The sequence below is a fragment of the Sebastes umbrosus genome, chromosome 3 (assembly GCF_015220745.1).
Source record: "Sebastes umbrosus isolate fSebUmb1 chromosome 3, fSebUmb1.pri, whole genome shotgun sequence".
NCBI classification, from domain to species: Eukaryota; Metazoa; Chordata; class Actinopteri; order Perciformes; family Sebastidae; genus Sebastes; species Sebastes umbrosus.
The window spans coordinates 24,715,419-24,731,750 of NC_051271.1; the positions used below are offsets into that span (position 1 = coordinate 24,715,419).

Below are 16,332 nucleotides of genomic sequence, written 5' to 3' on the forward strand. Positions count from 1 at the left end.
TATCTGAATGGCTCAAGACTTTATAACCTCGCACGGCAGCTGGATACTCGCAATGTCACAAGATCACACGGGACTCATGGCATCACATCTCCCACAAAGATCCATCATGTCAGGCTTCAATCTTTTCGACGGAAAAGATATTTTCGATCTCCTCCCGAGTCTGACTGGCCAAGTTTGATCGACAGATACTTCATCCAATCACCTGCCAAGTATTTATTTAAAGTGCCTGCCCTTTTCTGAACCATTTCCAATGACGGCTTCTCAGATGGTTCTGTGAAACAAACCATCTGACGGGTCAGGTTACAGACTTTAGTCCTCATTACGTAAAACAAAATATACTACGTTTTACTTGTTTTGGTTTAAGATTTCAAATTACAGGTGAAGACATTCAAGATTTCCATCTATGGTTGTCACGTACTGCAGCTTACTTTTTGTATTTTCTAAAACAGTCATTCCCAAAGACTGGGTCAGGATCCACAGATGCAGGACATTTTATTAGGGTGGCCGAATACATTTTCAGAATTTCTTCCTTAGTCTTTTATTTAATATTTATATCTGCAGTACACCTTTGAGCCACATGAGAAGGCCTGAATGTTCGTATTGTTCTGATAATTATAGCCTACTTGTAACATTGAATCTAATAGGAAAGGCTAGCACACAGTCTGTTTGTTTTACTGATGAGGGGAAATAAACGAGAGCCTAAAAATGTTTCAGGAACGTTCATTCACGCACAAATTTAATTGATAGACTATTGTGAATTGGGATGCGATGGTTTGTCATTTTAAAAAAGTCAGTGCCCAGAAAAAAAGTTTGGGAAACACTGTTGTGAAATATACTGTTTAATATATCAGATTTGAGGATGATTGATTAATCCGATTTTCCAATCAATCAGAAATAATCATTTTCCAGAGCCAAAGGTTATATATTATCATCGCTTAGTTTATCTGACCAATTGTCCCAAACCCAAAGATATTCAGCTCAGCTCATTCAATCTGACTTTGCTTTCTTAATAGATAAATGAGATTATATTAAAATATATGAGCAGTCCACTATGAATAAATCCAGCTAAGAGCTGAATTACAACCACGGTGTGTTCATTGTATGGCGTATCATTCTTGTCTGTAGCATCAGGTGCATGAGTGTGCCCTGTAATGTTGCTGTAACCATATGCCCTGAGCCTAAGGAGCCCCTTTTGTGCTCCAGAAATTCACTATTACCATTTCTTTAGAGGTATCAAGGGATAAGCAGACGTTGTCGGTTGCCATGTTGTACATGGTCATTGTTTTGTTTGTATTAAAGCCCACAAAAAACCCTGCCACAGAGCTAATTGACGGGGCGGAGTTTTCATGTGACCGTTCAGATCCTTGGAGAGCTTCTTGAAGTGTTCGCTGCTTCTGTGGGGATGGAGAAAAGCCATTTGTTCGGAGGGGATCAGATTTGAATAGCTTTGTGCTTTTCATTCAGATCTTAACAGGGGCGTGTGCGCCTGGCTGGAAAGAAACCCTAAAATGTGTGGTTTGATTAATGACTAATTCCAGGCTGAAAGGCAGTTGTTGGTAGTCTTTACCAGTTAATCCCTTAAAACGTGGAATCACACCCAAACAGTGGGCTGCTGCTGTTATTGTTGTACGGTCTATAACGCGAATGAGCCGAGAGGTTTGCAATGTGATCCACAACCATGAGTGCTTCTTAGCACTGTGGCGTGTATCCTGCCTCATTATAACCACGACCAAGGGTCACATGATTTGTATCATAATGAAAAAAACACAGCTTCGTCTGGGTGCTTGTCTAATTATGTAAAAAGACCATTTTGGAAGGAGACAGAATGTGTGTAGCTTCAAGCGCAATGAGGGGAAAAGAACAAAAAGAGCATTGATCATGTGACTGCGGGGGTCAAAAGTTCAGATGGCCGGGACACAGGTGTCATGACACCTGAGGCAACGGGGCTTCTTGTGACCCGCAGTTTTTCAAAGCATTACATAACCTACATATTAACCCTTTCATAAGACATTTAGTCTGTTTGCAAAATAGAGGCATTTTCTGTGGATTTAATTTTTTGTTCCATTAAGTCGTCGATGCTACAGGCTCACTAACCCATCAATATTTTTATTCTTTCTATTCTTACACGTTGTGTTGGTGGGTGTGCATCTGTCTGAGTGAAATACAGAAGGAAAACTAGGTCAATACTCTCTACAGCTCAGGCAGAAGCTGCTCTCATTCAAATCACCTCCCCATCCACATTTTCCCAGTCTGTGCCATTGAAAACCTTCCCCGCAAAAACACGGCAGCGCCTCTACAGCTGTCTGCCTTCGTCCAGCTATCCCTGGCTAGCTCGCAATGCTAATATTTACCCGTTCCTTCCTGTGGATGTAATGTGCAATGTTGCACTGGAGCTAGCTGGGGCTTAGAGAGACGAGTACTGTCTCTAGCTCTCGTCTCCACAGGTAGAGACGCACAAAGACCCCCACCAGACTCTATTTTCCCCCTCAACGCTGAGCTCCCAAATCCAAACTGACAGCCATTCATGCCCAGAATACCTGGGCGAAAGCTGAGGGGGGGAAACACTATCTAGGTGTAGCAGGCAAATCCGCTCTTGTTCGACGGATCTATGAAGCTCCTGCATAAGGCAACTCATCAGCACTTTTCCCCCCATTCTGCACTGCATTTTCTCTCCCTCTTTCTCCGCGTCTCTGGTATTGTGCGGAGAGCTAAGGTTTTAGCGCGCTCTGCCACACAAAGTTAGCTTGTGCTGCGATTTTATTTGTGTACATCTCTCAGGGCCTTTCGAGTGTTGTTGTTGAATGTGGATGTTGGCACCACGGCGCCGCTTGGCATGAATGTAGCTACTCAGCAGACCAGAGCTGCTTCTAATGATAAATCATGCAGTGTGTTAATGCAGCAGCAGGGTTGCTATAAATAGTCGCTGGAGAGGCGATGACGATTGATTCAGGAAGAAAAATAAAGCACGCTCCAAACATTTTCTGCTTGTGGTCAGCTGTAACGGCTGAGTTCAAGCATGGGGCCCCCAAGGTTAACATTGCACCTGGGTTTGAAACACACAGCTGATCAGGTAAATGACGCAGCTGAAGGCTTTATGGCTTTAATACAGTTCGACACATTGACAGTGTCCAGATATATACCTGGTAGCTGTATCTTTTTGTTGCTGAGAAATGGTGTCATCTAAGGTGGTGGTAGGATTTTCAGTTAACCTGTCTCAATAGAGCCGAGGCAGGTGATGGAGCAGCCATGTTCTTTGTGGGGGTGTGGATGCCTAGTGGGCGCTCAAGTGTGTGTGCGGTCTGCCTTTTGTGTACGTGTTTACGTGTGCGCTCGCAGGCCTGCTGACAGTGGCACTTCAGCAGAATGTTTGCCCTTTCCTCAGTCCTTTTGATGTGACCAGGTCCTGCTGTGATAATGAGCCCTGTGCCCCGCCGCAAGGTGAACATCCTGCAGTTCGCCCAGGGCTCTGCCAGAGCAGCGCCCCAACCCCCACCACACACACACACACACACACACACACACACACACTCTGCTAATACAACAGTGGAGGAGCCGACCACCGCTCAGAGCTGATCAACTTCCACACGGTGCTTGAATGGTGTGAAAATGAGGACAATCCTTCATGTGGTACAGAAACCTTTGGAACCTGTATGTATGCACATACCACATTAGGGCCTGGCAATATGGCTGAATATGGTGATTGATATTACGATTTTTACAAGACAGATATATATTACAATATAGAATGTGCATGCAAAATAACAGAAATAATCATTTTTTAAAGCATGTAAAGGATAAGTCTGTTTGTATTCTGTATTTTTCCTCTGGTCAATAAATCCCATGAAAAGACCAACAATGAATTGGTCCTGCTAGCAAGTATTTCTGTGTAGCCAAAGCCTGATATATCTTATTTCTCTGTGCCATAGTCAGATTAAAAACACATCACTGAGCCAAACCAGAAGCCTAAATGCCAGCAGCAAACCAAACTGTTGCACTGGGTGGTTGACGTCATTACAGTAAACATGGGGCACTGTAGTTTATTTTGAGTGATGCTGTGTTCACACTATGAGCAACACAGCAACAAGCTACAAGGCATTTCCAATGGAAGTCGGTGAGCTGAAGCTACAAACTAACGCCTGACACGTGACGCGCTACAAATAAAGTTGAACTGGTCGAGCTGGTTTTTCAACGCTCCAATGATGCGATGAAGCATCAACCAATCATGAGTCAACACTGACTCGGCGACAATGTAGCTGGCAACGCTGACCATTTGGTTGCTTTTGTTGCTCGTAGTGTGAACATAGCTTAAGTCCAACATGCACCGTCCTGCTGCCGTATATTCTCCTGTCATGTGTGTTAATTCGCCACAGAAAATAGTCCCCAGAAAATGCATATTATATATCACATATTCTAAAAACTACAATTGGCCTTTTTAAAAAGTGACAGATTAACAACATGGAGGTATTGAGAGATGGACTGACAGGATTTGTTGACAATGACGAAAATATACAATACTGCCAGCGTCCTCCTTTAACTATGTTGAGCTGATATGTACATCACATTAGACCAAACTCTTCACACATGTAAAACAAAAACCTCAATTACAATTCTTTGTTACAATTAGCTTAAAAACAATAATATGGACAATCAGTTAGTTTTGGAGGTGTTTTATAAAACAATAACACTATCATATACAAGCTGCGACGTGATTTCACCAAAATTCAATATACAAAATTACTGAACTGTTGCTCAACCCTATAGAGTGGAGCAGGAATGACATATTTTTGTAAGCCTACTAGGAGGTTCGAATCGCACGGGTTCCATCGACAAAAAGCCAATGGGATTTTTCCGTTGGGTTTTGGATTATTGCAGAAAATGTTGTATTTACTGACATATTTCATATCATAGAACAAAACTTGTGTTAACCACAGACCTTATTTGAGGCATCTAACTAAAAACACATTCCAAAAATCCATTTACTTTGAGACAAGGGAACCGGAAGTGCTAAAACGCTAACTCATTTCTGGGTGTTAGGACTCATCCTGCATTCCTGCATGACTTTTTACAGCCTCAGCTCTTTAAAGAGACTGTCTGTTGTCATAGTATTTAACTTTACTGTTTCTACTTAACTCGCTGTGGCTTCACAGGAAAGAAAAATAGCAACTGGATCATTTCTGATGTTCTGTTGCTCTTCCCTCAGTTTTTTAATAGCTCCGCGACATATAGAAATTAAGAGTTGAACACTTTTAAAAAAGCGGATAAAGTCTTTTCATCTGGGGCAGGCATATTTCACACAAATTATCTTCCTTGCAATGTCAGTATGAGAGCTAGCGTGATTGGTTTGCTTGGAGCACACGCTCTTCATGCCAACTGAAGGATGATGGGTAATCCACCTCGTCCTATTCACTTGTGCTTGCTGGTGGTGGTGGTGGGAAAGAAGACAGTCAGCTGTTAATAGCTCCTTTGTGTTCACATGTAGCATGTATGTGTTAAATTCATTAAGTGCGTGGTTATTGCGTGCTCTGATCCCATCACCATGTACCGTGACCATCTTTTACAGCGTGTCTGTGTGCCTTTTTGTGTGTGTGTGGATTCCATGTTAATACAGTGGCATGTGTCGGTCATGTGTGGTTAATGTGAAGTGTTTGACGTGTGGCTTGTGTGGGTGTAACGGTGGTATTTAGAGGACAGCGTGACAAGTTTCCTCGCATGATAAATTTGTGCTGCAACTTAGCATTTAAAAACCATAACATTGCATACTGTATGCGGTACATGTTATCTAAGGAATTCAACAAACACCATTCTGCTTCAAGTTTGTGATCTCCTTCATACCTTTTATTCACGTTTTTACCAACTGGCCTTCAGTGTCACCGCTTCTGTTCAACTTTTAGACTCTGACTAGCACGCGGGATTTATGATTGAAATGAAAGAAAGGGGGTAAAAGGAGAGATTGGGAGGGGGGGTCTTCACAGATGTAAATGTCTCTCCAGGGTAGGCTTTTCCTGTTATTCGTAGCCTCCTCCACTCCTGTCCCTGTGGTTGGCTTCGCTTGTTCGTCTCATTACCCCGGGCGCGTGGCGTTCCTTCGCTTGCTGGCGGCCCGGCTTTCTTCTCCATTAATTGGGTTTCGTTACATTAAGCCCCCTGGCCGAGGGGCCGTCCTGCCAATAAAACATTCCATTTTTAGCACTGCACTCCAAGCTGGTGGAGTTCAACCCGCTCTGCGAATGGTAATTGGTTATTTATTTAAGCTTCCTCAGGTTGGTCTCCACTGGTTTTGGTAAAGAGGGATTGGGGGGGCGTGGAGGGAGTTGCAGTCCCTTTTCTTTTCTGCGCTGTAAAGCTACTATGGGGAAATGTTTGCTCGCTTTTGTTGGGAAGAGGTTGTGCAGCTTGCACACAAACACACCTGAGAGTGAACACCTGGTCTGAGGGCGACTGTGAAGGATCTCTGTGCCGGGCACACCCTCGTTTCATGCTTCAACTTTGGGCATTTACAGAGGCTTTCCATCTGTAATCTTGTCTTCTTTATGATCACATTGTCAGTGGACACAGTAGCCAAAGATGGTGTTTAAACAGTCAGAGGTGGGTGTGCTCTCAGTTCTGTGATTTACAGTTATTTTAAATGATTCCCTCAGGCAATCATCATTTTATTGGAAATTTACAGCAAGGCTCTTGATGATACTGGTTGTAATCACAGAACAATTTCTCGCCTCATCTTGTTATTTTAATATCCTGGGCCTAATTTTTGTGGGGCATCCTTTTCCTCTAGAGTGCAGAAAATCCTGTGAGTTTAGGTTTTTGGGGTGAGAAGGGCTTCTTAGTGAAAAGATTTAGCAGCATGGGAATCCATAGCCACCACTTGAGCTGCCATCTCCCCAGCTGTTTGTGAAACACCTCACATGGTTTCTACACACTTGATTGTAGCTGCAGGCGCGAAGAGTCCTCATTGCATATAAATTACAGAAGTGGGAAGTGATTATTATAAAATTCCCGCTTTCCCTTTTTTCCTCTCCACTCTGCAGAAGTGGTATAATTGAGTGGAGTACAAAAGCCGTGCTGAGAGGGAGAGAGATGCTAAAAAGGCAATATTGCAGGGATAGTTATTGCATATACCACATAGACACACGTACGCACTCGTGCTCAGAAAACCATGGCAGGATGCTGGTGGAATCTGACAGAATACAAGCTCAGAGACACCGGCGTGCCGTCAGAAAAAAATCCTCCCTCAGAAAAAAACAAAACAAAAAAAGAAACAAAAACGAAACGTCCCATTTCCCTTCCCCACCCCCAATTTCAGACAGCACGCCAAGTCACTGGCTCTCCGTGCTGAAACACACTGGAGTGTCTCCTCCATGGAGGGCTTCCTGCCAGCTCCAGTTCCGCACAATGAATTTCTCTTAAAACCACATCTGAGGGGTTCTTTAGAAGGGCCGGCCAAAGCCTGGATATGAAATTCCAAATGGAACGTTTTCTTTTCAATCCTCGCCGCCTCTCCTCTTTCACTCTCCCTGAAAAATATGAATAGAAAGATCCTAAGCCTATTATTTCTCCTATACAATAAAAGGGACCTCCAATATGGCCGCCCTCCATCGTAACACCGCCGCCGCCGCCGCCGCCGCTGCTGAGGGCTTTTAGAGTCAGGATGAGAGGGGGTTAAATTGCAGCGACGTGCCGTGACCCTCACGGTTGTGGTCACTCTCCAACTACTTCCTCCAGGAAATTGGTAAGAGGGTGTCGTGCATTTTTTCTGTGCAAACTTGCCAAGAGCTGCAAAGTGGGTGCAGCAAGCCAACAAGTCTCCACCTGGAGGAATTACAATGGTGGCTCCATGACGGCTGTAAGCACCGTCACGTCACAGTGTGAGGATTTTGATTAACCCTGATACAGTTTTCACTAACATACGAATGTTAAGAGAGATGTGAAGATGTAATAAATGATTGCTTTTCCTTTCTTCTGAGAGTAAACCATGGTTCGTTGTGGCATGCAGTTTATGTAAATGTGAACCCAAACAGCCATAAATTGTGTATTGGTCACAGAGGCCTGCAGGTTTTGTTCTGGTGGATTTTTGCCATAATGGAGGCAGTTTATTAAGAAGTTGAGAAAAATGTGATTTGACAGCTGCAACTGGGAAAAGCACAAAAGAGGGCTTTGCTTGTATGGAAGAAGCCTCTAGCTTTCTTGGGTGCTAAGGAGTCAATCACCTTTATTTTTTTATCATAGTTTATGAGAGACTAACTTTTGCTTCTGCTCGCTTTTTCATTCTTTTCTCTTTCATTACAAGTCAGAGAAGACTTCCAGCTAAGATGCTAATTCCTCAGGTTCTTATCTCATTCCCACAGGATAACAAATGGGAGTGGACAGGCGTAAAATAATATGGGCGAGAATGCCATCATTTAGCCCCTGGTGTAGGCATGTCCCGGTCCTGGTTAGCCCTCCTTTAGGGTTAGCAGCCCTTACTGATAAGCCCTCCCCTCAGTAGGAGGAGGTCCGCCACTCCCACTCTCACAGATTATCCCGTCACCTTTGACTCTTGTTGACCGGGTTCAAAGAACCACACTCACCTGCACTAATGTGAAAAGCCTCTGCATTATGACGGAATTAGTTTTCAGGCTGGATTTGACTTATTTTGTGTTGCAACCTCAAATGCGACGTTGCGGACTACATGATGGCGTATGAGGCTCTGATCAAGAGATGAACTGGGAAAGAAATTGGCCGTGGGAGATGAGATTCCCATCCCGATAAGGAATCTGATGCAGATGATGCGTCATGTGGTCGAGGATACTGAGATTTTCTCCACACACACATACAGCACACATACTGCCCTTTGTGTTCCCAGTTAGGACGTTCCCAGAAGGTGGGGAGAGGGAGAGGGGGGACTTAAGTTGAGACTGGTGCCAGTCTGCGAGAGGTTCGGGGAAAACGGCGACATTCCAGCCACCCTTGTGTCCAAAAACGTGTGTGTGCGTGTGTGTGTGTGTGTGTGTGTGTGTGTGGCGGGAGTGGGCGAGGAAGGGCACCAATCACCACGTAACACTGCAGGAATGTCACCTTGGCAGACACCTCACTAGGACAATGAAGTGAAAGTCGTTTGATTACATCGTCTCCTGAGAAATGAATGCCCGTACTAAATTTAGAGGAGTATATCCAACAACATTATTAATCAGATGACTGTTCCTGTGAGAGCATCTGATTACGATTTCGTGAAACTCATTGATTCAAAGCTCGTGGGAGCCATTTGGTGTAAGACGTGTCTCACCCAACAGTGAACTGACGTCCCTCCGATTAGCCATATATCCTGTGGAGGTGATATTTTGACTCAAGCTCTGCCCTGGGCTCCCATTGTGAATAGTAGATTTAGCATGGCTAAGCATTGCCATGTGTTCATTGCTGCTGAAGCATGTAAGCGCTATTGGCTGCATGGGGGTTGGGGCCGGGGATTTTTGGGCCTGGCTCGGTCTATTTTAGTTGTCAGGAGGCAGGTCTCTGTGAGTCAGCCGGGGATGGGGGGCCTGTGGTCAGGCAACTCTTGACGTGATTACCCCTGCATTAAGTACCGCTGCAGACATCTGTCTCACTTGCGCTCTCTCTCTCTCTCTCTCTCTCCATAGCCAGCCCCCTTCTCCTCCTCCTCCATCCCTCATCTCTCCTTCCCCCGGCTCTTGCTCTGTAATGAACTCCCCTTATTCACCAGCTAATGACTGCCTTTGATCTCCCGCCTAAGACCTCTGCTCTGACTCTACCCTGCGAATCTCTCTCTTCTCTCCCCTCTCTTTGCTCTATCGCTTGCTCGCTCCTATTCACTCTGTTTCTCTCTTTTGCTGTCTCAAACATGCTCATGCACCTCTTTTACTTGTTTTTCCTCCTTCCTTCAGGGAAGGTGGTTTTCGGTGCTGCTGACCTATGCTAAACAAAGTTTTGAGGTGCTGGGCTTAGGCTACTTAAGGAGAAGAAGTTGAAGAAATAGTTCCTTTTTTTTCTACTATTAAGCTTCATCCACATCGACAAGGAGGCAGACCACCCGCATTATATGTGCCGTACCAATCCCCACATCATGTGGAATGAAACGGGGCCATATTGCACATGGAATAATGCAGTTGAAGCTTGTGTATAATGTCATCCTTTCTTCATATTGTTTTTAAAACTTTGTGTATTTTTCTCCGCAGTCCAACAAAGTCCCCGTGGTGCAGCCGTCCCATGCAGTCCACCCACTCACACCACTGATCACGTACAGTGACGAGCACTTCGCCCCCGGTCCTCACCCCCAGGATGTCAACAAACAAGGTAGAGAACAAGCGAACGGATACGAACATGACACAGCACTCACTGCCTGCACAACAACGACAGTGTGGCTGCAGGGTTTCAGTAATAGAACTTTGTGAATTATCCATGTTCCCAGATATTCTGGTGGTTCTTGTCATCATTTTGCTTTAAAAAGTGGCAATAGCTAGTGGCAGTATTTCTGAAATGTCCTTTTCAAATCCATTTCTCATGTGGACTACTAATTAGAGATGCACGGATCCGACTTTTTCTATCAACTCGGTATATGCCGATACAGATGCAGATCCGATACCAGCGTGGCCTTTCTCCAAATCTGTATATCTTACTGCGTGGAACTCATAGGGAGCATTTTTTCTATGTTAACATGAGGCCAGGGATTGCTTTGGGACTGAAAACGTACTTATATTCATTCAGTTATGTCAGGCTGCCAACTGATAGTGGAAACACTGAAGAAGAAGAATCTGTATTTTATGTAATATGTCACATAATGGCCGATACCTGATCTGCTTAATAAGATCAGTATCTGTGCTGATACGATCCACATCTGGATCGTCACATCCCACTAACACACTACTAATTCCAACAAAACATGAATTTGCAGTGTTGATATAGTTTTTGCAATGTTCCAACTTCCATCTAACATTTAAGGCCTTTACACACTAGGGCATCTATTTCATTTGATTCATTTGCACGCCTATAGATTTTTTCAAACTGTTGTTTTTGTCAAAAAAACGTTCACACAGAACGCAAATATTACACTGCGAAAAAGCAACATAATTTTTTTCTGAAACAAGGCTAATTTTCGCATCGCAAATAAAGGCATCAACCAATCACGTTGTGTTGAACGGGCTTATTAAATATGCACACTATAGTTTACAACAATACAGATGCTCCGAAGTTGGAACCAAGCAGACTTTAAACTTTAAAGGCAAACTTTATTCTTCACAAAGGCAGCGCAGACCAGATCCACTCCTTCTGTTCTTACCTTTCACAATATAAGCCCTAGAAATATACACTGCATAACTGTTTACTAAAGGACAATTCATTCAGAGCATTTCGCTAAAAGGAAACTAATATAGCTTACAGTGGTTCAGGCTTTACAACAATTTACCTCAGACAGACTTCCAGATGCTGCTCTGGGTCTCTCTCTGGTAGTTAGTCCTCTGCCTGCGTGAATCTATTCAAATCTGATATTGGTAAAGTGTTGCAACTGTAGCAAATTTGCATGGCTGCCAGTATATATAGTTTTGATGTGTAATATTTTGCATTGCGTGTCGTTTATTCTTCGTGCTCCCAGTGTGTAAAGGCCTTTAATGTCAGTGAGAACTACGGTTACAACTTTGTTTGATTGGCAGAAGTCAAAAAATAATTTAGTGACCCTATTTGTTGTCATTAAACGCAGTAATCTTATATTATATTATATTATAATGGGCAGGATTGCATATTACTCCCCAGTAGGGCTGTAATGGAGATATTTGACAGTACCAGATATTGTCAATATTCATTGTTACATTTTATTTGGACTCGCATACAAAGATCTTTAAGTCTCACACGTCACCATCGGATAAACAAGGTTAAACAGGGTTATCACAGCCCTGGTTTATGATTTGCAGATTCACAAAAGAAGTGATTTTATTCAAAATATTGCAATAATACTGAACACTACACTCAAGTAGTGTTTTTTTCTAACATCTCTTTGTGCCAACACTGTCAGGAATCAATAGAGACACACAAACCAAACTGTGTCACAGCAAAGTCATCCTTTCTCTCAGCTCCTAACATGAACTCATTTGAAGCAGCCTGTGGGACGGCGCGCTGAGCTCCGCTGCCCTCTCCCTCTGCACTCTCTGCCTTTCAGTAACAACATCAAGCTACAGCTCTGACAGCTGCAGAGGAGCTCCTCAGCAGTTAGGACGAGCTCCTCAGCCCCGCACTGCTGGAGACAGCTTCTCACGAATGCGAGAAAAAAGATGTGTGCCTCCGCCGCCGTAGTTTTGTCCCACACCTTTTTCTCTTCTCGTGGCTTTCTTCTTCTCCCGCGGCTGCCAGTTGAAAAGGAGGAGAGGGATCAGACAGGATGTAGGCGATGATGAAGATGATGATGAGGCTGGGAGGTTCTGAGGGACCGGGCTATAAATAACAATGTAGAACTGAGCACAAGAGTACACAGCGTAGTGAGATGAAGGGAGTGAGACATATAAAGAAACTGTGCTCCACATATGTCAGAGGAATCATGCATCAGACACATTTTTGTTGAATATTTTTCTAAAGGAAGCAGGGAAGAATTGTGTTGACACGGAATTGAGCAATAAAAACACTGCGAGCACATGCACGCATTCGATTTCAGAAATTTGTTGTCATGTAGTACAAATTTATGAAGCAATGCTCTCCGTTTTTACTGTTCGTGTTGGTCCATCGAGATCCAGTAAGTTTCTGACAAACACTGAAGAGCAGAAAAGACCCCTGGAGGTTTTTTTTTTTACTATATTTGATCTTTGCACTCGCAGCCCAACAGAAATCCATGTCCAAGCGATCCAGTTGCAGAATTGGCTGCAAATGATTTCCCTAGGCATATTCATGTGTGTATACCAGTCGAGCTAAGCTGAAGATGCTTAAAACGAAATCTCTCTTATTCTCTTTCTTGCTGTCTCTTTCTCTCTTTCTTTCTCGCTCTCTCATATCGACTGATTGCTGCTCTGCCTTCCTTAGTGGGCTCAGACTTTGATCTGCTCGTTAATTATGAAAAACAATCATGGATTTTCTCATTATGAGCTCTAATATGCGCAGGGCCGCCATGCAATGGAAGTAAGGTCGAGCAGAGGGGGGGCTTTGAACATTTTACATTTATATGTATACTGTTTAAAAAGAATGAAACATAACATGGGAACACTAATTTGAATGTAGATGATTTCCAGGTTTTACAACGAGAAGCATGTTAGCTTGTTTTGAGTGTGCGGAGCCTTGTTGGGCGTCAGCGGGAACGTGTGAATAGGCGAGTGAGTAATTAGGCACCTTAGGGGTGTGAGTGACAAGGTTAACACGCCGGGGCTCTCTCCGCCTCCCTCACCGCCTCACCCCTTGCCTCCTTCCCTTCTGCCCTCAGGAGGGCCCTCAGGAGTGTTAGGTGGTGGATTAGTTGGCAGGGGGTAGCGCTATGCCTGCTATGAATCCAGCGTTGCAACATTGGCTTTGGAGATATAAGCCCCCCGTTCGCCCTGCCTCTCCGAGGAGGGAGGCCCCTTCAGACCACAGCCTGGAGAGGGAAAGAAGAAGAAGAAGAGAACAGATAGAGGCCGGGAGAAAAGGCTGGCTCCAGCAGGGATTAGAAGATGGTGCTAATCTGGAGGCATTTGCCCTCTTTTTCTTTGTGTATGTGTGTGTGTGTGTGTGTTTGAGCACACATGTAGGCACATTGTGTGTATGAACAGTATTTCCTGATATCTGCAGACTTTCAATCATATTATTACTGGCTCAGCTCTAAAAAGGAAAACAAATAAGTGTCAGACAAGAAGATGTGTCGTTGCAGATTTAGTTCATTTTTTAGTCATTTTACAGTCAAGTCTTTTTTAGTTAAGGAACCCCTCGACCTTGAAACGCAGCAGGAGCAGGCGAGCTGCAGATGGAGGAGCTTAAGTCCTGAAGATCCACCGACAGTTAGTCCAAGTCAATCCCGTGTCTACAGGGAAAGCTGCAGCCTCGGCCACAAAAGAGGAAGCCTCAATTAACCAGCTTAAAGACGCTGAAACACACTGGAAGGACTCTAGCTAAGCGGGAAAATATGATCCTTTTCTTACTGGTTGATAAAGTGAGGTCAAAAAGCGCGTTGGAGCCCTGACATGTGCACCGTCATTGACTTGTAGTGAAGCAGGATGGGAAGGAGGGAAAAGGAGTAATAGATTTTAAAGGAAAAATCTTAACTCAAGGTCCATAATATTATAGAATAAAGTGGGAAAGTAATGACTTAAATCAGAAAATGTCTGATCAAAAAAATAAATAAACAAGACCTGACAAAGCATAAGATGCTAATTTTTGGTAGTAGCACTTGCCAGTCTTTGATTCTCAATGCTATGGGCACATTTTGATTGTTTCTTAGAAGGGCTGCAACTAATGATTATTTTCATTGTCTATTAATCTGTTGATTATTTTTTTGATTAATCTGTTTGTTTGGTCTATAATGTCGATCAGTGTTTCCTAAAGCCCAAGATGACGTCCTAAAATGTCTTGTTTTGTCCACAACTCAGAGATATTCAGTTTACTGTCATAGAGGAATAAAGAAACCAGAAAATATTCACATTTAAGAAGCTGGAATCAGAGAAATTAGACTTTTTTTTTTCTTAAGAAATGACTCAAACCGTTTAATTGATTATCAAAAATAGTTGGCAATTAATTTAATAGTTGACCGCTAATGAATTGATCGATTAATCTTTGCAGCTCTAGTACTTTGTACGTTTTTTATATAATCAGTCGTCTTTTATTTAATTTTTTTTTCTTTCTTTCATGCTCATCCTATTTAAATGCTCTTTGTAATGTGTTTTTTTAATGACCCTAATGTAGGCTGCTAGCCAAAATGCGTCGGCGTCACCATAGAGTTGTCGATTATACGACAAGAGTTGCTGTAGTTCTGACACCTTCTAACTTTTGGCACTTGCCAGTCTGAATGGAAATGTGCCCGTAGCAATTCTCATTGCTACGGGCACATTTCCATTTGGTACTTAGAGCCACAGGATGCAGATGTATAAGTGAACCTGAAGGCTTTCTAACAGTTGTGTACCGTTGTTGTTTGTCTAGGAATGCAGAGGCATCACCCCGGACCAGACATGACCAACTTCTACTCCCTGTCTCCTGGAGGAGTCGGGCAGATCACGCCACCGCTGGGATGGTGAGTCAAGACCGACAAAAGCAAAAGCGTGAACAGTTTATTTATGTAAACAAGGAGCAATTAGGATCCTGTCTCCTCACATCAGATGCACACTGACACTGTGCTGGCTTTAATGGAGGAATGCTGGCCTGCAGCAGCAGCAGCCTACACAGGGAGGTCTGCCTCTGGCTGTTCCTGCTGTTACTGCTGCGGCTTCAGCCACACCACTCCTTTGTGTGCCCAACACATGTCAAACACATCACCGCATACATGCCCCTGCATAACCATATGGCTGGTTAACCCCCATCAAAGCTTCCTGGAAGCACTTCTCTCTCTGAGCGTCACTTCATGTTTGTGAAGTACTTTTTTAGTGTCTTTTACCTCCTTTTCGTTCTTCCTTTTTTTGACTGCATCCTTGTCACTGCCATTCCTTTACTTTTTTTCCCCCCTGTTCTCAAGATGTCGTACCCTCTTTCTTCCTCCACACTATCTCTTTCTCTGTCAGCGTGGTGTTTGTAAAGACAGGCCTTCAGGCACACACAGAGTGGAGCCAGATGTAAGGTGCAGGAGCAGGCGACAGTTGAAACTCAGACAGTATCTTCTGCTTTCCTCCTCCTTAAATCTGAATGCCTAGGGTATATTAGCACATTTTTTATTTTAGGAACTTTTACCCCACTTTTCCTCGTGAAACCTAATTTGAGATCCTGGGTCATAGTTTGTTTCCCGGGATCGAGGAAGCATTGTGTTTGCAGTACTAAACATTGCTGATCTGTACATTTCATGCTCCATTTCTATAACCAACCCCTTTTTTGAAAACCAGCATCCAGTAGATTGAAACATAACCACAGCAGACGTGAGTGATGAAACAAATGGTTCAAACAAAATGGAAAATGGAGACGCGGACATTATGGACCCACTGATGGACTGATGACAAGAAACAGAATCTACTATTTATTATTTCAGAAGAAGAGTCTCAAAAAGTTTGGAAAAGAAGAGCATATCTAAAGATTTCCTCATGTTGTAGCAGAAATGGATATTCAAAGCAGCTCTGAAAATTGAAACAGATTTTAAAAATATTGAAGGACCGCATAAAGTTTCTCTTGTCAGTTCCTCTTATTTCGCCTGATCTTCATTGTTCTTGAAGTGCAGTGAGAAGGCACACATAAGCACAACTTATGGAAACTTAACCGACT

The 16,332-nt window shown here is 43.5% G+C and overlaps 1 protein-coding gene across 7 annotated transcripts in view; it reads left to right on the forward strand.

Annotated features, from left to right (window-relative positions):
* The window catches only part of lef1 (lymphoid enhancer-binding factor 1), a 107,627-nt gene that overhangs the window by 76,526 nt on the left and 14,769 nt on the right, over nt 1-16,332 (forward strand). For all 7 annotated transcript variants that reach the window (XM_037763998.1, XM_037764000.1, XM_037763997.1 and 4 more), the window contains exons 5-6: nt 10,167-10,284; nt 15,070-15,160. In XM_037763998.1, the coding sequence (XP_037619926.1) occupies nt 10,167-10,284; nt 15,070-15,160 (209 nt within the window). The remainder of the gene's footprint in view (nt 1-10,166; nt 10,285-15,069; nt 15,161-16,332) is intronic.